Here is a 26,391-nt window from a genome sequence, read left to right on the forward strand (position 1 = left end):
AACCAAGGCCTTCAAGTGGTCAAAAGCTGAAAGAAAAGCATGTTTCTGGGCTTCATTCATGAGCACAGTGATCAATGGGCAAGACTGGAGAAAAGTACCAGGACAGTTGTAAAGACTACGGTGTTCATAGGCACTGTTCAGACTACTGTTTTAATGGCTCTGAAGCAATTCAGAAAGGCAAGGGCTGTTTTATAGTTGATTATATTGTCAATCACTCCTCTCTCCTTCATGTGCCAACCCTTTGGGTTCAGTTTCACCTTCACCATTTTCTTTTCCCCTCTCACCCACACACCCTATACTGATGTTTTTTCCTCACAGCTGTAGCCTGTCTTCAGTTCCTTATCCTGTCCACCTTTACTCTGTCTCTAGTTCTTCTTTGCCCAGATGGCCACACTTCCAGTTTTGACATCTTTCAGCCTGTACCCAGTTCCATCATTTTCTTCCTCTTCATGCTAGATTTCACAGCCTGTGGAGTGCCCTTCCCATGGCTCACAGGTGACAGCTGAGCTGTAACACATTCTAGGGCAAACAGTCTCTTAAAGTACTGCAGCTTCTATCTCCCATCTCCTCATGGAAAAAAAGGAATTACATCAGACACAAAAGTGCATTATCATACAAAATTAATTTATTCCATCATATTTCAAGTAATTGTAAAGTTTATATGGTAAATTATAGTCTGTCTGTACTCAAGAGATTTCTGTAAAAACACTGAAGTCAGAAAAGCTTATTAAATAAGACAAAAGACTTTACAAGTGTTATAACTTAAATATGTTTGTCATTGCTTATCGAGTCATAATGTGGTCATAATGTGCCTTTTGCCACTCTTTTTTAAAACAGACTCTGACAGTAATTCTGAGTCTGATACAGAAGAGTCTGAGGATGAAGATGATGAGGATGATAAAGATCAAGATGAATCGGATACAGACACTGAGGGGGAAAAAACGCCACTGAAACTGAGTAAAACTTCATCCTCTGTGAAGAGCTCTTCCATTGGCCATGCTGTTCATTCCACCCCACTTAATCTCCAAGTAGCAAAGACCCCAGGCTCTGCGCCAGCTGCCTTATGTCCCGAGTCCCAGGCTGCAGCTTTCCTCGGGACAGCACCATCAGCTCTTACACCAAGTACACACTGTGGTATCTGAATGTCTTTTGTTATGGTATAATGTAACATCTAAGTGCCATGTCTTGTGAATGCAGTTTAGACACTGGTTATCAAGTGATATCTTGACACAAGAAAGACATTTTGTACAGTAAGAGCAATCATTTGCTGGTACAGCCTCCCCAGGAGTGTGGTAGAGTTCCCTTTACTGGAGATTTTCAAGCTGTAGTTGCACAGACTCAGCTAGGCTTCCTTTCCCATGGAAGGTTTGGCCTGATGATCTTTTGAGGTCCAGCCTGGATTATTCTGCAATTCTGTTATCATTTCACGAGTGTTTGCAACACGTGACAATCAGTCACCTGAATTGCAAGTTCTCAAGGCTTGAACGTTATGCTTAGATTAGGACATTTTGGCTCATGTAATTTTTTGAGAGAAGGTAGGATGAAATAGCCAGAGTTGATACTTATTACATTAAAATTCTTAATTATTTAGTTTTTTGTTATTTACAATTTTCTTCTAAACAGTTATTTCTAATTTATATGCATTATATTTTGCATTCTGAATTTTCTATTTCTGCCTCTTCCTCAACAAAACGAATTACTGTATCTCGTTTAAATATAACTTTGCTGAATATTCTTTCAAAATTCTCAGTAGAATTTATGGATTACATGCAAGAAATAATTTTTTAAAGGTTAATCAAAAGCTTACCTAGCATTTCCCTTACATAGTGTTTATAGTCATTTATTTGGTGACTGATTTGTAAGTTTAGTGAGTAGGACTGCTACAGAATGTATTTTTGAAAGCTGAGCTTCTCAATATGCATGGCAACAATTACATGAAATTGCGTATTTACTACTTTGAACTAGAAGCCTGATACTTAGCTAAAATGCAAGTAAGTAGATTTTAAGTGGGGACATACACTCATAGATTAGTTTTTATATTTGGATTCAATGGAATAGGAATTTCATTCCATGTCACGAAGGGCATTAACTCTGAAGCAGTCTGACGTGATCTCCTTCATATTTTTCCCAGAAATAGGCCCATTAATTGCACAGCTTGTAAAAGATTTCCCATGCATTAGGAGTAATCCAAATAATTAAAATGCAAAGGGTTTTTTTCCCTCAGGAATCTGTGTTGATTTATGATGCCTTGAAAAGGCTGATAGTGAATTTTTGTCTGTTTACAGAGGTGAGAGATAGAATATATTAATTTTGTGTCCTTCCTTCAGGGGTACTACTTTTCTTAAAAAAAATCACTGCATTGCTCACTTTTTCCATTTTTTTGTATCTGCACAGTCAGTCTTTCTTCATTGTGACTGTTAGAGTCATGTAACAGGCAGTCATGTTAATTTAAGACTGCACCCATTGCCCTCCAAGCATGGGCAGTTCTTCGGTGCCTTCTGTAGAAGACTCTTGGCACTTGCTTCCAGGTGGGGCAGACACCTCTGCTGGAAACCTGTGCTGTTGCAGCACGTGGTGCTCCTGGGTGTAAGGGGTTGGGACATGTTTCAGACTGATAATGATACTCTCTGCTGTCCATTTCCAAGCAAAGAGATGTGACATATTCTCTACACAAGATCCAAACTACCATTTTGAGAAATGCTTTTTCCAAACGTTTGCCTGTGTGCGTGGTTCATGTCCCACAGTTCTCCCAAACAGGCCTGGGAAAAGTATCAACCTTTGGCACTCCGTAAAGCCCCATATTTGGCAGTTGTCTCTCTCATATTACTGACACAGTCTCTTGACTAGCACCAAACACATCTGAACTTTGAAAAACAGGAATAGTCCTGAACATAATCTGTTTTGCAGTTGACTATATGCAGAACTCCTTGAAGTCTGAGCCTATTATAATGTATAGATTTTTAAATTAAATGGTGTTTTCATTTTTAACTCCTGTACTGAAGAAAATTAAATATGGTCTGGTATAGAAAAACAGATGTGTAAGAAATTATTGTAGCACTATGTGAGAGAGCCAGAAAAGGCAAGTTGTTTCCATTTTGTAAATTTCTTAGCTGTTAATCAGAAATTCTGTTTTAGGTATTTCAAAAAGACGAAGAGTAGCAGATGAACAGGAGCTGCGTGTTCCTCTTGAATACGGGTAGGTTGTGTGGACTTGATATTTCTTAAAGGGAGGTAAATACCTTCAAAAGTCAGTTGGCAAAGAATTGGCAGTTTAACAATGTTTGAGCCTGAATAATAAAGAAAGGGCTTCAGTGACTTTGATTTCCAGCTAAGAGTGACTGTGGGTTTCTTTAAAAGTGTCATCATATTTAATGTGTAAATTTTTTTGCATCAAATTTGCTCTTTTGCAAACATGACCTGTCCTTTGCCACTGGAAATTAATCCTGATGATTGCATCTGAGCCAGTATAGACTCCAAATAACTCCTTAGAACTATATTCTAAGCTGTTCAAAATCTAGTAATATGTAAATAGCTTGATATAAATAAAACCATATATAGTCAGACTTGGAACAGTCTGCATAGGATCAGCTTCTGTTTTGTCTGTTTGTTTTGTGATACTCTGGTCACACTTTACATGTGTGCCTTTTTACTTTTGTGTAAAGATCTTAAATGGGCATTAATTACTTGTTTTAAAAAGTGTATTGTTGTATGCAACCATTTCCTATTACTCTAGGTGGCAAAGAGAAACACGAATAAGAAACTTCGGTGGTCGTCTTCAGGGAGAAGTAGCATATTTTGCACCTTGTGGGAAGAAGCTGAGACAGTATCCTGAAGTAGTAAAGGTACATTCCTTTTTTAAAAATTTTGGTGTTCTAATGCTGCTAAGCATGCTTGCAATTTAAAAAAATGCCATTTTTTCCCTCCAATAAAGTTCCATATTTCAAAATATCCTGTGATGTGAGGCATAATGCATCACAGTCTGTTACTGATTTGATAGCCTATAAATGCGTATCCCTTTGATAGAATATGCAAAACATTACACTCACAAAGTTAGCTGTGCATCAAAGCTGGGTTGTAATTATTTACAAGCTGAAGTGGAAAAATGTGTGATTTTTTCAGTATCTCAGCAGAAATGGAATAATGGATATCTCAAGGGACAATTTCAGCTTCAGTGCAAAAATAGGAGTGGGTGACTTCTATGAAGCCAGAGATGGACCGCAGGTATCCACTTTTTAAAAAGTAAAGTCTTTGATCCAAGGAACATTAACTTGAAATTAGGTGAAGTAATTTTTACTGCACTCTGAAGCATTGCGTGTTTTTAGCTAATTCTTACTAAAAGTTGTGCGTATTTCTTAATAGTAGTTATGTTGAGATTCTGAGAACTTGATCCTGGGCTGTGTTGAAAACTGCTCCTCTCAGTGGTTTCATTAGGAGGCTGCAGGAGTTTGCCATGCCTTATGATCAGCTCTGTCTGGATGTGTCTAGTGCTGAAGAACTCTGAGCTACTATATCTCAGTTAGTGTTCAGATATTTCTGACTAAAACTCTTTCTTCCTTTACTGTATAAGCTTAATGATCATAGTAGTGATTGATATGTAAGCATTGAATCACACTCTATTTGTGTATTATGTTTGTAATATATATATAAAAAATGTTTAAACACAGGTGTTTCCTGTACTGAGCATACTGTCTGATCTTCCTGAAGCATGAGATTTTTGTGGGAAGGGATGCTGAGTTTTACCAATTATGTTTTATGGCCGCAGAACTCTTAGACTTTGTGTATGTAAACCACACAAGGATAAGTAGAATTAGAATTTTAAGGATATTAATACTGTGTGCCATGCTGTGTTTACTGTGCTTTGGTGATGTTACCATTTCTTCAGGATATGCATGGAAGTTATTGGACGTTTGTTGGTGAACGTACTCAATTCTGTAAAAGACAAACATCCTGAACGTGTTACTCCAGGAATGTGGACAGATATCATGCTCTGAGTAATCCTGAATTCAGGCTCTAGCTAAGCCTTACGTCCTTGCCATACCCTGTAGAAACACATAGTGTTTACACAGTATAAATTTGAAAGCAATAAAAACTTAAGTTCATACCAAGCACATACTTCAAGGTGGTGGTCCCCCATTCCTGGCTTGCTGGGTAAAACATTGCTAAACCCTCTTTATGTTTGGCCTTTGTAAAACATTTCCAAGTTCATGTCGCTGAGAATTTCATTGTATACCTAAAAGGCTTGGCTGAAATAATTCCTTACACTGTGAGCATATGGATATGTGCCCTCTTTTTACCTTGTTACCTTTTTTGTGTCTGTTGCCTATTATTACTTCGTTAGTCTTGTCACCTTTCCTAGGTGTATCTTTCTTCTCCCCATAATTCATGAGAAGATTTGATGATTTTGCTCTTCAGAATAAAGGCATCAGGGGGAGCAGGTTTCCATAGGCAAGGATGGCAATATCAATGTTAAATTGCTGTACATATCACTGTAATTTCTGCTTATGTAATTTGTGGTAGATTCTATGGAAACCTGGTTAGACAAAAGAAAAGTTTCTACTTGTAAAATAATTTTTTAAAAATAGGTTCTGAGGACAAGGACAGCTGTTTCAGATGTACTAAAATGTATTTACATCTTTGAATTAGAAGATTATATTGTAAACAGTTAAGCTTCACTCAGGCTGATAAAATGCAGTTGGTAATACTATCACTATGTGATACTGATACTTCATTAAGAGAATTTGCATTTTGCTGAAAATTTTACTGAATTATCCAGCTTCAAAACAATGTGTGGTAAGCATATCTTCTTGGATGCATAGAGGTAATTTCAGGAATTTGATGTCTGGTTTTGCTATAATTTTTATTATTCTCTATAGCCTTTCATGGTTACTCTTCCCTTTTCTTCATATGTTTTTGACCTACAGCAAGCCAAAAACACATGGATTAGGTGCTTCTGGAAGTGTCCATGTTTCCTGGTGCACTGCAACCTCATACTGCAAGCTGTTCAAGGCAGCAGTTTGCTGCTGTAACTGAGAAGTGTGTCTGGAAGAGTTGGGCTGTGAAATTCAGGGTTAGAGGAATGTTTGAAAGCAGGCAAATGTGGAGGCTTTAAACTGCTGTGGTTTAGAAAGATAAGTGTGAATGTGGCCTGGGGTGATGGAGAGGGCACAGGTCCTTATGAGTGAGACTGAGCTGTGCCCTAGGATTGCATCTGGATGGATCTGATTAACATACAACAGCAAGAGTATCCATCACAGAAAGGTTCAGGTTGGAAGGGAGGTCACCTGCTCAGGAAGGGTCACGTAGAGCCAGTTACTCAGGACTGTGTCCAGACAACTGTTGAAAACTCCAACCTCCCTGCAGCTTAGAGAAGCTTGTTGCAACTAAAATATCCTTTGGCAGGACAAGAAAAAGTCTTTCCCACATTCTTTGAAATGCCAGCTCCTTTTGCTTATTGAACTTTCTACTAGCTGCATGTGATGACCTATAGTTTCTCCTTTGGGGAGGCATTAGGAAAATGTGATATACATCTGTGCTCTCTCTGGCACTAACATTCTTGTAGGCCTCTATCTTTCCTGCATATTTTTTATCATAAGTATCATTAGCCATAGAAAATATAAATATAGAGCAAGAGCAATCTCTGCAGGATCTAAGGTACTTCTTGAACTATGGTGCTGCTTCTCCTTTTCTTTGAAATCTGTTTTGCCTCTTGTGTTGTGGGTTTGGGTATTTTTTGTTTTTTTTTTTCCCCTCCTCTGGCACTTGCAGCTTATGGGTAAGGGATAAGAGTTCTTAGGTTGGTGGTGTACTAAATCTGGACACCATGGCTCAACAAATGAACCTGTGATAAGTCATCAGTCAAGTACTAGAAAGTGTAATGGAAGTGTATGCCTATGCAGTACGCTTAATAATGGAAAATTAATTAACTTCTGTTGAAATGGCAGAAGTAACTGTTTTGGGTTTAAAACCTCCGAGTGATGTTGCATTGTATACATAGTGATATGGCCATGATTCTCAACAGCTTGTTGTTAGGAACATAGCTAATAACAAAGCCTGTTGGAATGTCTGTAAAGTGTGTGAGATGTGCTCGTGAGATAGTCTTACGTGAGTGTGATTTGTACTGCAGAAAAAGGTATCTTTGCAGATTCTAATAACATCCTTGGAATCAGAATATTCTGTTACCAAAATGCCAATTCTTTTGACAAATCTTACATTAAACATTTGTAATTATGAAAAACGAGCAGGAAGAATTAAAACAAACTGTCAGAATAAGAAAAATAAGTTATTTTATGGTACAGCAAATTTGCTTTCACTATTTATGTATGTATAAATGTGAAAAATTTGGTAATGCCAATGTATTGTTTCTTAATAGGTATGTAATTAACGTTTTTTATAATTTACCAACTTGCATTCTTGTTTTAGCAGACATTCTTAAAATATTTTACAGACCTTTTTAAGGAATAGTCCTTAAAGATACTTAGCTTACAATTTTTTTCCCCACATTTTTCCAAAACTTGGGAAAATAGTAAAAGATCCTACAGTTTTGAAATACTCATGTTCAAACAGCAGCAGATAGACTGTTCTTCAGTTATGCTCAGTAGATGCAGAAAACGCTACTTTTTATCAGCTAAAGTAAAGCAATTTCTGTGTGAGGACTAGCTTAAGTGTTTTCATAGTAACAAAGTATTTCAATATTTGTTTTTGACATTCCACAAGAGAACCCAGTAGTAACAGTGAGAGAAAAGGTTTAATACATTGTTGCGTGCTTCATTTAGTTAGAGATATATATAACATAACTTTTAGCTCAGATAGATGGATTTCTAAAAGTTACAACTTTTTTGATTGCTTTAAATTGGCACAGAAATTAATTTTCATTCTCATGGATGATAACTAAATTGTACCAAGTAAAATTTCAGGTTCAAAATAAGTCTGTGTTTTTTCAACTCAGTTTCTGAGGTTTACAAAACCCCAGAAAGTAATATTTGAAAATAGACTGCTGCATTTGCTTTTGGGTTTTGTGAAAGCAGAGTAGTTATTTTAAATGAGTAGTGGCATACCTGCTAGGTCACTGACCAGTCTTCAGAATCTTGCTCAGTAGTACAATTCAGTTCATAAACTCCCAGTCTATAGCTTCTGTGCATCATGGAAACATTGTACAACCCAAACAGTGCACCACAGCTATTACACGTTTTATATATATAACTAACTTGAAGAAACACATAATACATCTCCTGCTGTTCATGTTCTCCAGTGTCTTAGATTTAATTTTCCTTCTTTAAATCTGTGTTTTTTTAATACCTGTCTGTGAAATGTGTCAATTAAAAGGGTGTGCAGTGGTATCTTCTGAAGGAAGAGGAAGTCATTCCCCGTATCAGAGCGATGGAAGGGCGCAGAGGACGACCACCAAACCCAGACAGGCAGCACTCCAGAGAGGAGTCACGAATGAGACGACGCAAAGGTCGACCTCCAAATGTTGGTAGCACTGAATTTCTGGACAACACTGATGCAAAGCTTCTAAGAAAGCTCCAGGCACAAGGTAAGAAGCATGTTACTGTTTTCAGAATCAGAGGATGATAGTTTTAGAGAGTTAATGTTTGCTTGCTTTGTTTGTTTGCTTTCTGAAGAGGAATGATTTGTTTAGCAAGAATATTATTATACAATGTTTTAGTTTGGAAATATGTCACATGCTTTTTTGAAGCCTTTTCAAAGATCAATAAAAGTAGATGCGATTCAAAGGAACGTTAACTACATCCTGCTCATGGATTGTGTCAATTCAGACCAACCAGTCCTCTGTGTCTGTTAGCCTTTCTGCAGTTCATAGTTCTAAGGTCTTCTCAAGAACATGAAGTATAATTTCCAGCTCCTGGTTCTGTTTTAAGGTGTAATTTCTTCTTCTATTTCCCCTGGGCTAGAAGTTTTCCGTGTTGCCATATACCTATTTACACTGTCCTTGCTATCTACAGCATCATCTTATATCTATGCATGGGTGTTCCTTATGCTTCCCTGTGTCTTGGTCTGGAGACTCTGGAGACTGCTATCAAAGACATGGTGAACATCAGTCCTTTGAATAGCAAGCTGAATTCAGTCTCCAGAAAACCCTTCTTACAGCTGTCTTACATATGTGCATCCATGCACAAATTCATCAAATATCATAGATTTTTTTAAAGTAGTAGAATGCTTAAGGATGTTACTAATTAGCTGGTTGTAGATAGACACAGTAAAGAGAAACGTGACACAGAAGTATGCTATTACTGCATTGTTAAGAACAGGTTAGATAATTACATTAGGTGACTTACAAGGAAAATTTAATTCTGTGCTTTCTGAAACAAATGTTGATGTAGTACTCTGAGACAAAAATTTTCTTCTTTAAAAAAAAAAAAAAGTTATTAGATGAAAAAGCATTATTGGCCTGATGCTTTCACTTAATAGATTTTTTTCCTCCAAAAACAGTATTTCCTTTTATTTAGAAAGTATCCAGATTGATTTGGTCTGCTTATGTAGTTGCTGATATGTGGATACCACTAAACGTAGTTGACAGTTAAGTGTTGTCAAGATAAATGTGAGCAGAACTAATCCACTTTTTTCTCAGTCTTCTACCTCATGGAAATATCTGGAATACAAGCTGTCTTTATTGTTGGACAGCACTGCTTTTATGAACTGAATATATTCTTTCTGTAACAGAAATAGCTAGGCAAGCAGCACAAATAAAGCTACTGAGAAAACTCCAGAAGCAAGAACAAGCTCGAGCTGCCAAAGAAGCAAAAAAACAGCAAGGTAAGTACTACTTTTGAAAGTCTGTGCTTATTAGCAGATTATGTTGGAAAGTATTAATGAGAAGTTCCCTGTCTCTTGTGCTTTCCTGTTGAGATTAATTTTTTGTTTGCTTTTGTTTGTTAGCTATTATGGCAGCTGAAGAAAAGCGAAAGCAAAAGGAGCAGATAAAGATAATGAAGCAGCAGGTAAATTTTGTGACTGCTAAATAAGGTCTTAAAATCATGTTTTGATTTACTGAGGAGTATTTTAGTTACTTAGTAAATCATAAAGCATGGTAATTACAAAGTGAATGTGTTAAATCTAGTTTTAAATATCACACAGTGTGTATTTTTAAAAAAATCTAGTAGTAGTTTATGTTCACGTAGTTCAAGGAGGGCTTTTTGCATAATAAAACCTCAGATTCTGTGCTAAGAAGTTTTAATACAAGCTGGAGTTGTTATGATTTATCAGACAGAACTCATGCAGCACAGGAAATGGGAACTAATCCCAAAGTTTGCAATGATTGTATTTCTAAATCAATGTAGTAAGATTTTATTTAAACTTTAGGAACTAATTCCTGAAAAACAATAAATTAGAATATGGTTACACTGCACCCATCTGTGGAGTACTTAGCTTGATTGTTTTCTGACCATGAGAAACATGCTGAAATACTGCCTGTACTGCCTGTGTCTGCTGTTTCAGTTACAGTTTTGTTATTTCACTCATCAGCATATATAAAATTTAGTCCCTGAACTACATATTAAGTCACCCAAACTCATCATCAGTTACTTGAATGCTTAAAAAATTTGAAGAAACTAAAGTTTACTTAACTGTGAATGTGTTATCCAGGTGACATGTAGGTGGCTGTAGATGGCTGACAGAATATGTGTGTTGGGTTTCACAGAACTCAGGTTCTCCCTGTTGTTTGTGGTACCATAATGAACTGAAAGGCTGATAGAACCAAGGCAGAATGAAAAGAGTGGTTTGACAGAACCCTGCAGTTCTTATTTGGGGAGATTGCATCAAAATATTATGATTTTTGTGTTGTAGCTTCTATTTCTATTCATTCCTGAATAGTTCAACCATTGCCAGCTAGAATTCAAATGCTGCCAGATTACTTCATAAAATACATTAATCTGGTCCCCTTAAAGCTGTTAAAGAAATACCAAGACATTTTCAACCTGAGCACCTATGCATAACTGAGTGTTAGTTCCTTCAGAGATATACCAGACATCATCTGATGCTAGTAAAAATTCTAAACATAAATTGTTATATGGTTAGCAATTGACTACAGTGGGTGTGAGACTGGCAAACAAAAAATGCGTATGTGTAAACATGGTCGTTTTTTAAAAGTGTGAATTTCCTTTCTTAATATTCTTTTGTTTTTTTTTTTAAAGAAGTAACTTTCTTCTCCCCTCAGGAAAAAATTAAGCGAATCCAGCAAATCAGAATGGAGAAAGAACTTCGAGCTCAGCAAATTTTGGAGGTAAAAATAATGGCTCAAATATAATTTTTGTGTTACAGTTTTAAAGAATGTTGTCTTTTAATAGTCACATGTGCAGTTAGGAACGTAACAAAATAGAACAGCTGGGCTTCCAAAGGCCAGTTCAAAAATGTGTTTTAAAATCTATTTTGTAAAAGAATTTATATTAACTGCAGCCCAGATTTTGCAAATGTTCACTTCAGTTCCTGACTTTCTACACAAAAAGCCTTGTATATTTGCTAAAATTAACAGGGTAACTATTTCTTTGTTAGAAAACAAGTTTGCAATAATAATATTAAATATTATTAAATATTAAGTATTATTAATACTTTAATACAATTAAGTACTAAGTTCATATATATTCTAGAATATGCTGGTATACTACATGAATTTGCCTAGTGTACAGGCAAAGAGAGATTGTCAGTTTTCTCGACACCATGCATGAAAAACTGACCAATAATCTCTTTGCCATGTGCATTTTTTGTTCTGTGTGTCATTACTTTCTTAGTTATTGTGGCCAGGTAAAACAATTTTGAATGGGACTTGAAAATCTGGCTTAATTTTTAGAAAGGAAATGAACTGTTTATTTATCAGTGATGAAAGCTGCATTCAGGAAGAAATGTACAGATGTACATGATAACAGGATTATTTTTTAACTTTTAAAGACACGTAACTTTATTTCTAGTCAGATTATTTTCAAGTTGTGATGGTTCTGTTGTGTGACCTGTTTTGCATGCACAGGCAAAAAAGAAAAAGAAGGAAGAAGCAGCAAATGCCAAATTATTGGAGGCCGAAAAACGAATAAAGGTTAGTTTAGAGGAGCTTCTCAACAAAGGACTTTCCTGTGTATGTCAGTGTATAAAAGAAGTAAATTTAGAAGACTATTAATTGATAATGAAACCATAAATAGAACATATGAGTAATATGCCTATATAAGTTTATACAAATACCTGAAGCATAGAGAGAGGGAAGTTTGTGTATGTGTGACAAATACAAGCACACACTCACATGCACATATTCATACAGAAACACATGAATATATAGAGAGATGGTAACTGTTTCTGTGCTGTTACCACGAGCTTTGCTTACAGGATTCTTGGCTTGCATTAAAATGCTTGTGCAGTAACATTATTCACAATATACTTTGAAGTACACTGTTTGAAAGAACTTTGTTGCCTTTCAACAAACATAGTCTTTTCTGGACTTTTGAGTACAGAACTCTTTTAAAAATATTGGAAAACAGGGTTGATATATAAACTTCTATTACTGCTTTGGCATTCTTGGTGTATTTTAACATGGAACTTCCAGTTCTATAGCTATGCTGTCATGAATATTGTGCATACTTTTCTGCTGTCAGTTAGGGGAGGTGGGAAAGGAAGAATTTAATTCAGCTGTGGTGTTTTAGTGTGGTGAAAGTATGCAACTTGGTAAGTAAATTTTGATAGATTTTTTTTTTAATGGTTTTTGTTCTTCTGTTTAAGGAAAAAGAGATGCGAAGGCAGCAAGCTGTTCTTCTGAAACACCAGGTTGGTCTGAATTCAGTTGACCAAACAGACAGAATGCCAATTGTGAACTACTATTTAATCTACATAGGGGGGGAGAATCTTCAAAATACGCTCTTTTAAAATTTCTGGGTTTGATTCCTGCACAAATTTTCTTTCACCTTATGATTTGTTGCTTTGCTTTGGTATTGGGGTCTTTTGGGGGATTATAAAGTGGTTTTATGACTTTGTGATTTCTGTTTCATAATGTTGTGCCAACTCTTTCTACCAGGAGTTGGAGAGGCATAGACTAGATATGGTATGGGTATGTTTATTTTTGTACATCTAACACCGCATTGTGATTTGGTTGTGATATGGTTGTCATAGCAATGCATAAAATGTAGCACTGGCTGCTGTCATATTACATACTGCTGCATGGCTTTACAGCACAGTGCATTGCATACATCTGCTTGTCTTGTCTGTTAAGGAAAAAAACCCAAACATTTCTTAAACGTGTATAAATTGAACATGGCAATAAGTAAATGGAGTTTTTAACCGGAAATCAATGTTACTGATGTCCCAACAGAAATCAGGCTACTAACCAGGGATTAATTAATGCAAAATTAATAGGTAGTCACGTGGATAATTTTTGCAAGCCTTGTCCCATTCACTGGGAATGAAGCCAGACATAAATGCAATTTGAATTAATCTATTTTGGAGATCAGGATGATGTCTTTCTGAAGTTTGTAAGGTACTGAGGAAATCAGCTTTCAGCCAGTGGTAAATCCATGATGCTCTAAGCATACATACATTGAAACATTAGCATGTAATTTTAGCCTTACTGAATTAGATTATAAAATTGCCGTAGCCTTTACTGTGGCAAAGATTTACTCTACAGCTTTTAAGGCAAAAAGCCCATACTTAGCACTCTAGAATGCAACTCCTTAATGCATTTGAAGTTACTGACATGATTTATTGAGGGACAGGCATCAGTAAATACAAGTGTTGGGTATGGCATATGCGCCACCACTAGCTTGATTAAAACTGATCTAGTGCTGAGAAAATTGTGTTAATTTGTTGCTTGGTTACAAAAATGTTAATATTTGTAATGTTTGAAAATAACCAGTTCAAAATTTCTGCTGAATTGGCTACTGAAGAAGTAAATTTCAAGTTCAGTAATAGCAGATGTAAGGTAACTGACCTGTTCCGGCCAACCATTATGCTTTTTGTTCTGCCAGCTTATGAAGGAGCATCACAACTGACCATAAGTAAATCTATATGCTTCTTTTTTACACTGTCTCCATGTTCATTGCTTTACCTATTTGCTTTTGATTGTTCTTTTATTTGCTTTCTAAACCTGAACTAAAACACGCACAGACTTGGCCATTCTTGTCCTATATTTAGTATTTATTGTGACTTGTCTATTAATGCTAAATTTGTTACTCAGCTTTTATTACTGATTTGAAAGTGTGGATTAGTTTTTTCTAATCTTACTTGCTTCAATAGGAGCGAGAAAGGAGAAGACAACATATGATGCTGATGAAAGCCATGGAAGCACGTAAAAAAGCAGAAGTGAGTATTACCCTCTAGAAAGCTTGAAATTTTTAATTTCATTCTGCAGTGATCTGCAGAAGAGCAGTGTCTCTGATGTATTTGTATGAATTATTTAATTTCTATACATGGCAGTGACAGGACAGTAAGCAACAGGCACAAATCAAAATACAGGAAATTCTGTTTAAACTTAATAAAAACTTTTTTACTATGAATGTGATGGCTGACAGTGGGCACAGATTGCCTGGGTAGGTTGTGGAGTTGCAACCTTCTGATGATGATGTTCATCTAAACATTTAGATTTTTTATTCTGTTTTGTTTCTGAAAATAAGACTGTTTTCTAAATAGCTTAACCTGGCATTCTTATGAATGTTTCTTATTCCATATTGGCACAACCTAACTCAAAATCCATCAAAGTGTTTTCACTGAGTTGACTACTGAGGTGTTAACCAGTTAAATTTTACTCTTTACTCTACTGCATGAAAGACGTTAAAGTTTCCCTGCTCTTAAACTAGTGTAATAGTGTTTTTCTAATAGAATTTGTTCTTTTAACCAGTTAAGAGGTATCAATTTCATTAGACAATTGCATAAGGAAATAAGGGAAACGTCTTTAGCTTTACCTCAAAGTGCAATTTTAACCAAATGGCTTATGGCTACTGAGGTAGCTTGAGAAAAAGCCTCTCTTACAGGTGTACTGCTGCTTTTAGTTAGGTTAGAACTGCAGAAAATATGTTCCTGGCTAAAGCATCTTGAACACTTTTGATCTTCATTGGTTTGAAATAATGTAGTAGTTTATGTTGTATTAAAAAGAAAAAAAAATCTTAAAAAAATATATGATAGAATAACATTGATGATAAAACCAGAGCTGTGCAGTATGATTGAAACTTTTATTAGACCATGATAATCTAATTTATATCTTAATTAATCTTGAGGCTGTCTTCAGTTTTAACCCTCATACTGTCTTAAGGGGGACTGTCAGTGATAAAACATAACTGCCAGCTTTTTTTGCATTTTGCTTTTTAGATATTTCTCTATACCCTGAGATCATTTTTATCTCCGTCCCCTGAGATTTTTATAAGTAAATTACAGATAGCTGATAGATTTAAGTAAAATAACCATTATTATAGCATCTCAGTGTCAAATTAATTGTTAAAACTTCTCACATAAATTTAAATAGAAGTGAAGGACCAAGCCAAACCAAAATACAGTAACACTTCAATGCAAGGGAGAGTTTCAGGGTTAGCACTTAGGCCGGCTGCAGAAGTTGCCAGCCACTGCGGTCTTGAGTGATCTCTGCCTCAGCAGGTGCACACTGATACTGTTGTGAAGTGGGGCCTTAAAAATCAGATGCCTTGCACGTGTGGCAGTGCTTTACCATCTTTCCACTCAGTCATCTTTCTGAAATGGTACTCCAAATAATCTTCCAGTGTGAGCATAGTACTCGTTTCCATTTGGACTAAATGGAGGGAATAAAAATGAATCTTAGATTTGCTCACAGATCCGATGATTTTGTTCTGTTTCTGTAGTTTCCCCCTTACTTGAATGCAGGTTCCTTAATTGCTGTGCTAATTATTAAGATTACGTAAGTAGTGTTTTTCAAATTCTTAGATTGTTCCATTTTAAGTACAATGTGCAGGTTTATTTTCTGCCCCTTCAATTCTGTTTAAGGAAAAGGAGCGGTTAAAGCAAGAGAAACGTGATGAGAAAAGATTAAATAAGGAACGTAAACTGGAACAGAGAAGATTGGAATTAGAAATGGCCAAGGAGCTAAAGAAGCCTAATGAAGATATGTGCTTAGCAGACCAGAAGGTAATCATAATGTCAACTAATTTTCTTGCAGCCACTCCCAAAGCATTCACGTTGTAGTCTAGATAATTAGATAACTATTTGAAATAGTGCAAATACAGGATACTACAAACACTAAAGTCATGTATGTTTAGCTAATAAAAACATTTTGTTTAAAAGTGGCCTGCTTCCCAAAAAGCACTTGCCTGATTACTTAAAACTGATTATTCCTGAGTTATTTTTACAGCAGAAATATGCATCATGTTTCAGTACACAGGCGCTAGATAGAACTTTACTCATATGTGCAACTGGTTTATTCTGTTACTCAAAAAAATTCATCTCCCGGTCTTCCGTGTTCTTAGTTCTTGTCCTTCAGGACTTGATGTACCTCAAGTCCAAGCCCTGTCTGTTCCAGATAATTCCCCTCCCTATGTCCCCCAAATGTCCTTGCACCACCTTATATAATATTTCGCCTCATAATAGAGCGTTGAGAGCGTCTCCTGGCCAAAAAGTGAGTCTCTATTGATCCCTTGCCTCCTATAATATGTGAAAAGGTAAATGTGCTCCAGCATTAGGTTTACTGGATGGGATGTGGGACAGCAGCTTTTGTAGCCTTTACCTTTTAGCATTTTCCTGCTGTAGGTGATACGGAAGTTATTAGTCAGTTTCCCTATCTAGTGCAGGAAATGTTTTCTTTCAAAATGTACTACTGAATCTTTCATTGTTTTTCTTTTCTTTTCAGCCTTTGCCAGAGTTGCCTCGCATCCCAGGCCTTGTTGTGAATGGAAGCACCTTTTCTGATTGTCTCATGGTAGTGCAGTTCCTGCGTAACTTTGGTAAAGTTCTTGGCTTTGATGTGAATGTGGATGTCCCTTCCCTGAGTGTTCTTCAAGAGGGTTTGCTAAACATAGGGGACAGCATGGGAGAAGTACAAGACTTGCTTGTAAAGCTTGTCTCTGCGGCTGTTTGTGATCCAGGACTTGTTACAGGATACAAGGTAAAAAAAAAAACAAAAAAAACCCAACAACAAACAAACAAACAAAACCCCATAATCCTTAGTAAGCACTCTATATTTAAGAAGACATTCTTCATAATGCATCTTTGTCACCTCTCTGATTTGGATTTCCATTGCCTTTACTAATTCTTCTCTTTGGTGCCACTGAAGTCTAACCAAAAGGCTTTCTGTGCTCTGTCAGACTTCCCATTTTCCAGAATTGATATATTTCTGGTCATTGTCTCTACCCTTCCACATTTTTGTTTGGACCTCTTGGATAGGGCAGTATCACATCTCTGCCCATGTCTTTAAACTCTTTTTTTTTATTTTTTTTTTCCTCTTTCATTCTTCTAACCCTCATATTATATTCTCAGTGAGTCTTGCCATTTGTTTCTCCGAAGTCTGTTCTCTATGCTTCTTCGTCAAAACTGATTCATTCATGATTGTGGTTTTTACCCATTTTTTTCAAATCAAAATAGCTCTTTTCTACTCTAGAACTCCTCATAGCCTGATTGTACAAAACAGTATTAATTGGGTTCCATTTGGACTATTTCTATTTTCATTTAACTGATTTCATTAACATTAATATGATCTCTGCTCTTAAAAACTTAGAGGGAAAGACATTCTAATTTGTTATTTGTAATCAGTTCAAGATTCTCATTTGAATGGTTTAAAAAATGTTAAAAATGCAAACCTACCCCACTGTTTTATAAACAATAATGTAGCCTGCAAAGTAAAAATATTTTAATATGTAATTGTCTGAAATGTCTTTATTCTTTTTAGGCAAAAACTATTCTTGGGGAAAACTTACTGAATGTTGGTATCAATCGAGAGAATGTGTCTGAGATTCTGCAGATATTCATGGAGGCTCACTGTGGGCAAACCGAGCTGACAGAGAGCTTGAAGACAAAAGCTTTTCAGGCACATACTCCAGCTCAGAAAGCATCAGTACTTGGATTTCTTGTCAATGAGTTAGCCTGCAGCAAAAGTGTAGTAAGGTAAGATTTTTGCCAAACAGGTATGTATATAAAAATGTTATAGTTCTAAAAATACACTGTGTTCTGTTACAGGATTCTTGAGGCTGTTATAAAGAAAGCTGAAAATTTGCTACATTACTGCATCTTACCTTTATGCATTTCTAATCTGATGGAAGAGTAGAACTGTTCCATGTTTGGTCTCTTGTTTTCAAAGCTGCAGAAAAAGTTCTCCAGCTACTTTAAGAGTAAAACATGAGGTTAATTGCCACTGGGTATTCTAGTGAATAAGTTAGAAGAGTTGTGTAAGGCTTCTGCGCTATTGCAGAGGTATAATGACTGTCTGATTCATCATGGTGGTAAAGACTTTTATAACCTAATTGAGTGCTATTTTTTTTCCTGGTGGGTTGTGCTGCTTTTGGTGTACCGTGCTGCACAGGTGAATCAAGGTTGTATAAGGCAAGAATGACAGAGAGGCTTTGTGTTTTCCAAAGATGAAAGCAGAAGTGATCCGTGCACGTACTGTGCAAGAGTTCACATGTAGTAATCAAATTCATTATAGTAAGCAACTTGTCTTACTGTATATGACCAACTCAGACTTTTAGAAATGATCATTCAGAACTTGTGTTTCTATATTTTCATCATCAACAGCTGTAACCTGCTGAATAGTTGAGGCTGGAACAGTCACTATTCTGGAGCACTTATTTGGTCCTTCAATTTCTGGAGTGAAAAGTGAATGTTAATTTGTAGTTCACATGGATCCTAGTTATAATACCACAGATGTATGTACCAGTGATAACTCCATTTTGAGCACAGGGCTAGATGCTTTGTGTCAAATACACATGGAGGCTTGATATTGAATTAGAACTATGGAAGGAAATGTCAAATTCTATGAAGGACCTACTTCTTATGGAAAGAGCTTACATGATGCTGTAAATAAAGACTACCTGACATAGGTACAGCAGTACACTACATTAGCATTCCTAGTATTGGAATTTCTTGGCTTTAATATTTATTTTGAATTTTAAACATTTCTCCAAGATAGCTCTTAGAGACAAAATATCTGTACATAAATGTCAGAAGAAATTTAAGTTCACAGTTAATGGATTCTTTTGTCTTTGACAGTGAAATTGATAAAAACATTGATTATATGTCAAACTTGAGGAGAGATAAATGGATGGTTGAAGGCAAACTCCGGAAGTAAGTTCTGTTACCTTAAATTTTAACAATATGTTGCTTTTTTGCATTTGCTGACATAGGGTACTATATAGACAGTTGGTTCTGAGGACCAAGTTAGATAATGCAATTACAGGTTTACCAAGAAGTTAGTAACTAAACTGCTCAATTAAGGTGAATGTAGATTTCCCATCTGTTAGTGGTGCATGAGAGGCAGAGGGTTAGTGTCCCTCAGGATTGGAGTAAAGTCAAGTCCATTTAGGATTCTTTGGAAGAAAGTAATTTTTTTTTTTTATTGGAATATTACAGAGCTGTCAAATTGCTATTTTCATTATCACAGTTTATTTGGACCTACCATAATTACCAATGTTCATTCTGAAAGGCATTTTAATAAGAGGTGATTTTCATACAATTACCTTTTGAATTTTTCTAATTTATATTGTTATCTTAGTGTTTCCCATCTGTCAGTGTTGTGTTATTCCCTTTAGCTTGGGATCATATAAAAACACAAACATTGAGATATCTTTTATATTTTTATTTAAGGTAAAACTGGAAATTTTTAAAGTCAGTTTCATATCCACTGTTCTCCCATCCTACAAGACAAAATTCCATACAGCAAGCATAACGGCTCCAGCTACCAGGAAGCTAGAAGGCATAACATTCATGAATCACAGGGGGTAAAAATACAAAGCCAGACTCAACCTGTTGGTTTTTTTTTGTTTGTTTGTTTGTTTTCTTTTTTCTTCATCATCTTTACCTCTTACTAGGAACGGTGAATCCTTTCTTAGTCCTTGCTTTTTAGTTACCTGTGTTTCTAATCTTATGTCTCCCTTTTTTCCCTTTAATGTGTGTCAGAAGGAAGAATGAAGGATGTAAAGAAGAAGGACAAGAGGGAGGTAGAGGGAAATACTACTAGATCAATAAATTTTCTACTAATACTGCAGATCTCAGTCTGCACAGGGTTATTAACTTTTATATTTTAGGACAATCCAAATGCCTTTTTCTGTCTTCATCTGTATCCCTTCTGTGGGATATAATTTTCAAGTGTTTCTGAAGTTTGATGTAGCCAGGTGTCCATCAGTGGAGTGGGACCCTTACCTGTCCTTGTCTCCTTAGGGATTGATCAGTGTTTCTCTCCCTCCATCAAACTGTAAGTACTTGTAGATGTAGGATCCTACCTTTTCCTCATGGTCTCTCTTTTATTCCCTTTCAAACAGTGGGAAAAATACTGTGAAGTCCCTAAGCCCCTTGTCCTTTGTACAATAATTTTTGTTTCTGGTGTTTTCTCCTCATACGTGGATTTCAGGTTCCAGTAGTGCTGTCCCTATTTTCAAGTGTAAATATTTTGGAAGTGCTCAGAAATGCTGTTCTTGCACTTTGAGTTTACTAGACATGATTCATCGCTCTCATCTTTGATTCAGAATCTTTGGATTTTCCACTGTTTTTTTGATGAACTCTAAGAAGGTTTTTATTTAGAAAAGCCACCTTTGATCAGTTTGAAATAATGTTTTCTTCTTTATGTCAGTTGGTGGTTTTCAGAAACTTTTACAACTTCTCTGAGAAGAAGTCTGTCTTGAGTCTTCTATTTGCTCTTTTTTTCTGCTTCTAGACTTAGTGCTTATGCATGTTGTCATCCCCATGCATTTTGAAGTTTAGACTAGTTTTTAAGTATCCCAGTCTCAAGAAGTTTTAGGAATATCTGGTTTCTTGACTGCTTGCTGTGTGATCAGCAGGGGTGTGCATGTTTCATGTTCATGCAGAGCTTTATATGACCCTCAACACAAGCCCCTAATGTGTGGGAAGTCTGTAGTGGTAGAGTGGAAGGTGAGGCAGAATTTATTGCATCCCAGCCTGGTTTGCCAGCAGTTGTTGTGGTAAATCTCTGTACCACCATGTCCAGACTGTCTTGAAGTATATCCAAGATGAGAAAAGATTCCACCTGTATCAGATGTTTTCAATGAGTGATTTTTTTTGTGCTTACGTTCTTTATTGTTAGGTATTACCATCTCAACTGGATATTGGGGATGGGGAAAAAATAATTTGAGAATCTCTGTAAAGATACAAAAAAGCAACATTGAGATCCCAGACTGGGAGAAGGAGTAATTGTGTTTAAGCCAGTGGGGATGTTTTTTTTGTTTCTCTTTTCTTCTTAGAATACTGAACAAAATCCCTTGATAAGTATGATATGTATGCTTGGAAATGGAATTCTGAGCTGCCTGGACTGTTTCTGCTATACTAATGGTCAGTGAGAGTTTGCATCTAATTTCTTGTCTAGCACATTTAGATGTGGGTCTTTATATTCATCTTTTTTGTAAAGGCATCTGTCTCAAACAATCAATTAATCTTTCTTTGTGCTTTCTATATCATAGCTGTAGTCAGAAGACTATCTCACCTGAGATGATTCGGCTGTTTTTTTAACTACATAATCATAATCTCAGGATCTCCTTTTCCATTATGTCTTCTCCTTTGTCTCTTTTGTAGCTTGATCAGTATAAAGGGGAATAAAAATACAATATAGTTTCTTAAAGGATTAAGTAATGCCTGTTTCTTTACAGGACTTAAACTGCAGGACATGCTTTTTCACAGCAACAATGCTCTTTTTAACCATGCCAATATTATGTCTTACTCTTTATAAGTTAATTTATTTCCAATTAGGCCATCTCAACTGTAACTGGTGATGGTTTATCAAAAGCAGTGTTATATGAGTGGAGAAATAACACCCTGGGTTTGGGTAGGAGGCAGTAATGCTGATTTGGGAAATTTTCTTTTTTTGGAGAAAAAAATACACTTTGTTAGAAGTTCGTTAAGAAGTATGAGGTTTAGAATTCCTTGGTTTTAGGCTATCTTGCTACTACTTAATATTTATGTATAAAAACAGGCTTAGGTCATACATGATTATCTGGTGGGCCACTGTATAAGTCTTGTGACAGTTTTCTGAGTGAAGGTTTTCTTCCATCAGTGAGCCATATCTCTAGGTATCATCAGGAAAATCATGCTACTTATTGAAATATTGGAAATTTTTTGAAGTTACCCTTTACCTGGTTTCTGCCTCTACAGTACTTCAGTTACAGGCTGCCGCCTTCTTCTGCTTACGGTGCCATTAAAAGAGAGCATCTTTGACTATTTTCAATTATTATACTTTGCAATGTCATGCAGGCTTCCTTTACTGCTGACACCATAATGTCTCTGTTTTTGCTTTCTGCAAATTAGCCTTTCTTGTGTGTTCTCATTTCTTTTACATATATGAAGAAGGTGTTTGCTGGTCATTACACCTGCCAGGTTTATTACTGAATTGTTTTCAAGATTATCTTAGTCTAATTTGTCTAAAGTTGTCCACTCATGCAGCAGTCAATCCAATTATTGACTAGTGGCTTTATTTGATAGCTAATTCCTGTATATAGGCAGGAATTTCCAGCCCAGATAAAGAGGATTTGATGGTTTGAAGGTATCCTCACAAAAAGGAAATTTTCTTCTAAAAAACTTAACTCAGTGGAAGCCTGAGTAGCATCGATACTAGGTGAATCTAAGGCTTTTTGCACCAGACATGAAAATCTTACTTGCTTCCAAATTTACTGGGAGGCTTGTGAAATTTCTTATATTAAAAAAATAATTTGAATCCTTTTGTATTGGAAAAATAAAAGTGAAAAACTTCCCAAATTCTCCAGTGGATTAGACACTGCATTAAAAAAAAAAAAAAAAATCAAAACAAAAAAGAAAACAGACACACGTAAAACAAGGCCCAACTGTTTTCAAGCAAACAGAAGTCCCTTTGATGATTTCTTGGTAATGGTCTTTTCAAAAAGGGCTGCTACCACTTGGCAGTGACAGCTTCGTTTGAATCTGTGCTGTGGAGTACTGGCTTTGTTGATAAGCTTTTTAGAAGGCATTTGTCAGTGTGCCCAGAAGCCAGTGCTGCTACAGCATTCAGCATACTTGTAGCCACTTGCTGTATGGAATATTGTTTTGTAGGATGGGGAGAGAGACAAGGAAAAATTACGTACTGGTAATCGTGTTTGTCGTTACTGTTCAACTTTTCCCATCCTACCTTCTTCCAGTCATCTCTTACAAAAATCTTTGTCTTTTCTACACGTTTATGAATCTCTTCTAATTCAGTTGCGTTTTTGGTCTGCATTATAAAGTGACTGGTGAGGCCTGGCTATTTATACCTCCTGTGATTCAGCATGTTTGCCTGCTAGCTCCCTGATAGGTGGAACTATAATTTTTGCTGTGTGGAATCTTGTCTTATAGGGTTTTTATAGAAGAAGAAGGTCTACTACAACCATAATTACTGGTATGTAAGTTTCCCTTTTCTTTCATAAAAGGAAAAATGAGTTTGATTGAATTAGCTCCTATTACTTTAGGAAGCTAAGATATCTCAGAAAAGAAAGCATGTCCTAGAATAAAAAGATCAACCAAAGGACTAAAGTAAAATAATACAATATAAATAAATAAATAAATAAATAGAACCAGCCTTGCTGTTCCCATGCAAATATTAATAACTTCTTACTTCCAACTGAGGATTTTTGCCTTTCTCCCCTCATCAGACACAGGTATTTTATGATCATATTCTCATATGCATAAAGCAACAGATAAAGAAGCTGAAATGGTTCTTTCTTCTAATTGTCTTTCCTGACTTTTAAAAATCCCTCTTGCATTTAATTTCTTCTAAACAGTTACACAATAAGATTCACCTGTGAGAAACGGGATTTCTATTCAGAATGGAATAAGAAGCTTAAGGAGTTTCATAACCTGAGTTTTTCTTGTTGATTAATGGCAATAAATATTGAGAAAATACAACGCCAGAATGGAAGAGCTAATTTGAATCTAAAATACATTATTTACTTCCAGTCACATAGAAAGAAAGGTATGCTTATGCTTCAGACATCCTCCATAATTTCACCCCTTGTTATGTCTTTCAAGGCTTAGAATCATTCATGCCAAGAAAACTGGCAAAAGAGATGCTGCAGGAGGTGGTGATGGGGCAGAGGAACAGCACTCTCTGGAAACACCAACACCTGGCCGCAAGCGCAGACGAAAGGGGGGGGACAGTGATTATGATGATGATGATGATGATGACAGTGATGATCAAGCAGATGAGGATGATGAGGATGAAGAGGACAAAGAAGATAAAAAGGGAAAGAAGGCAGAAGTTTGTGAGGATGAGGTGAGGAGTTTTAAGTAGAGTGAAAATTAACTACTGTGTTAAAGCTTGTTTTCCTTCTGGTGCTTTGTTTTGTTTTGTTTTTTGGTAGCTATTACAGTATAGGTTGTTGTTGGGTTACTGGGGTTTTTTTGTTTTTTGTGGTTTTTTTCTACTTACTTGCTTTGACTTAGTCTTCATTTCTCTGGAATTCTGAAAAACTACCAGATCCAGAGAACTGAAGCTTTATTAGCAAATGAGCATAACTGTAGTTCCCTGTTAAAGCATAATAAAGGTAATTTCCTAGTTATCAAAATCATGAAGAAGTAAAATTATTTTTAGCATTATCTATTATAAAGCTTATCTGTGACCTTTCTGGGTGTTTTTTTCACAACTTTCCTAGGGTAGTCACTGCCCAGCTGTATTTGGTCACAAGATTATAAATTCTACTAGTTAATATCAGATAACATATGGAAAGAATCTCAGACATTTTTAGCTGAATTGTATTTGTATCTACAGTAGTCAAAAGATTTTTTTAGTGAAAGTGCCACACAGGCCTGGAAGATTGACTTCTAGGACTCCTTCTCTACTGATAAAAGAGACAAACAATACCAAATACTACATTTCTGTGTACTGGGAGTTGCACTGTTTTCCAGAAAATGATCCGTTTTATGCAAGGCTTATTGAAGTTCACAAAGCTGTTACAACTTAAAACGTAGGTATCAAACCTCACATCCATCCCTTAATTTTTTTGCCGTTTGTACAGTCTTCTGTTTTGGTGCTCTTCTGTTTGGGGTGTTTCATAGACAGAAGTTCTGTAACTCCTGTAGAAAGATTAATTTTCTGATAAAAGAGAAGTTCCGTTGCATTCATCCTGGATGTGGTGGTTCAGAAGGCTTCACTTAGCTGCACTTCCACAGGGACAGGAAAGAAAGACCAGTATTGTACAGTGCAGGTGATCAGGAGATCTTGTGATTTTGGTTGTATTCTTTTGGAACCTTGATGTTATTCCCCAAAACTTCCTTGACCTACAAGCTCTTTTTTATGGAAATAACTCATTTTTAAACTGTCAGGAAGAAGGGAACCATAGACTTAATCATAGGTGCATTACTTTTCAAAAATCAGCAATACTAGAACACTTATAGTAGATTTATAATTTAAAGTGGTGCTACAATTTCTTGTGGACATTGAAATGAAATGCAGGTGTGCACTGACCAAAGACTGATTAATAAGATTTCTTCAGATTCCATTAATAAGATTTCTACAGATTCCATTATTTCATGTTTGAAAAATTGTTAAGAAATGTACTTGAATATCCAAAAAACATCATGGAAACTAAGATGGCATCCTCTTGTCTTAAATGTTAATGCACAAACTGAAAGATTTCTTCCAGTAAAAAATGTTTTTCCAAAAAAAAAATGTTTTCAGTGAACATTTGGCCATGACTTCACATGCATCTGGGTTGGTTGTAAAGGTTCAAGATACATCTTTTTCCAGTTCTGTTGTTCCTAGTAAAAAATATTGAAAAAGTACATGATTTAAATGTTTTTATCTGTAGAATTTTCCTCTCATCTTCTGCTTAATTTTTTTTCCTATGGTATTAGTGAATCATGGTAGTATTATTTTATCCTGAATTAAATTTGGTGTGACATATATTTGGTGATTACAGGATGATGGGGATCAGACAGCAAGTGTTGAAGAACTAGAGAAACAGATTGAAAAACTTACAAAGGTGAGAGGTCATTTGTCTATGTTGTACTACAAATTTGATGACTGGATATCATGAGTTAGAATGCACTGCATCATATTCAATGCACTGTAAATTGAAATTGAAAATAGAAATTGAAATTGAAATAAGGATCAGTTTTTGTTTCAATAAGTAAGATGCTACATGACACCTGAATTGTGAGTAAAGTCTAGTGGCACTAAGTGGATATTACTCAGAAGGCAGTTAGAAAGCTGTTGCACATCTCAGAATGAAAAGTAATATATTTTTTATCCATACCTAATTGATGTACTTCTGTTTGTTCATCTCAGCAAGTGATGGTAGATTTTGT

The 26,391-nt window shown here is 35.9% G+C and overlaps 1 protein-coding gene across 19 annotated transcripts in view; it reads left to right on the forward strand.

Moving 5' to 3' along the window:
* The window catches only part of BAZ2B (bromodomain adjacent to zinc finger domain 2B), a 109,621-nt gene that overhangs the window by 69,721 nt on the left and 13,509 nt on the right, over nucleotides 1-26,391 (forward strand). For 8 of the 19 annotated variants that reach the window (XM_071746302.1, XM_071746301.1, XM_071746295.1 and 5 more), the window contains 18 exons: nucleotides 838-1,134; nucleotides 3,136-3,196; nucleotides 3,734-3,842; nucleotides 4,120-4,221; nucleotides 8,323-8,533; nucleotides 9,679-9,771; nucleotides 9,895-9,956; nucleotides 11,171-11,236; nucleotides 11,975-12,040; nucleotides 12,715-12,759; nucleotides 13,007-13,039; nucleotides 14,221-14,286; nucleotides 15,934-16,074; nucleotides 16,793-17,047; nucleotides 17,828-18,042; nucleotides 19,144-19,218; nucleotides 24,115-24,358; nucleotides 26,004-26,066. In XM_071746302.1, coding sequence (XP_071602403.1) covers nucleotides 838-1,134; nucleotides 3,136-3,196; nucleotides 3,734-3,842; nucleotides 4,120-4,221; nucleotides 8,323-8,533; nucleotides 9,679-9,771; nucleotides 9,895-9,956; nucleotides 11,171-11,236; nucleotides 11,975-12,040; nucleotides 12,715-12,759; nucleotides 13,007-13,039; nucleotides 14,221-14,286; nucleotides 15,934-16,074; nucleotides 16,793-17,047; nucleotides 17,828-18,042; nucleotides 19,144-19,218; nucleotides 24,115-24,358; nucleotides 26,004-26,066 — 2,204 coding nt within the window. The remainder of the gene's footprint in view (nucleotides 1-837; nucleotides 1,135-3,135; nucleotides 3,197-3,733; nucleotides 3,843-4,119; nucleotides 4,222-8,322; nucleotides 8,534-9,678; nucleotides 9,772-9,894; nucleotides 9,957-11,170; nucleotides 11,237-11,974; nucleotides 12,041-12,714; nucleotides 12,760-13,006; nucleotides 13,040-14,220; nucleotides 14,287-15,933; nucleotides 16,075-16,792; nucleotides 17,048-17,827; nucleotides 18,043-19,143; nucleotides 19,219-24,114; nucleotides 24,359-26,003; nucleotides 26,067-26,391) is intronic. The other 11 variants (XM_071746306.1, XM_071746297.1, XM_071746300.1 and 8 more) reach the window with 6 other exon arrangements.

Source organism: Heliangelus exortis, chromosome 6, assembly GCF_036169615.1.
Source record: "Heliangelus exortis chromosome 6, bHelExo1.hap1, whole genome shotgun sequence".
Classification (NCBI taxonomy): Eukaryota; Metazoa; Chordata; class Aves; order Apodiformes; family Trochilidae; genus Heliangelus; species Heliangelus exortis.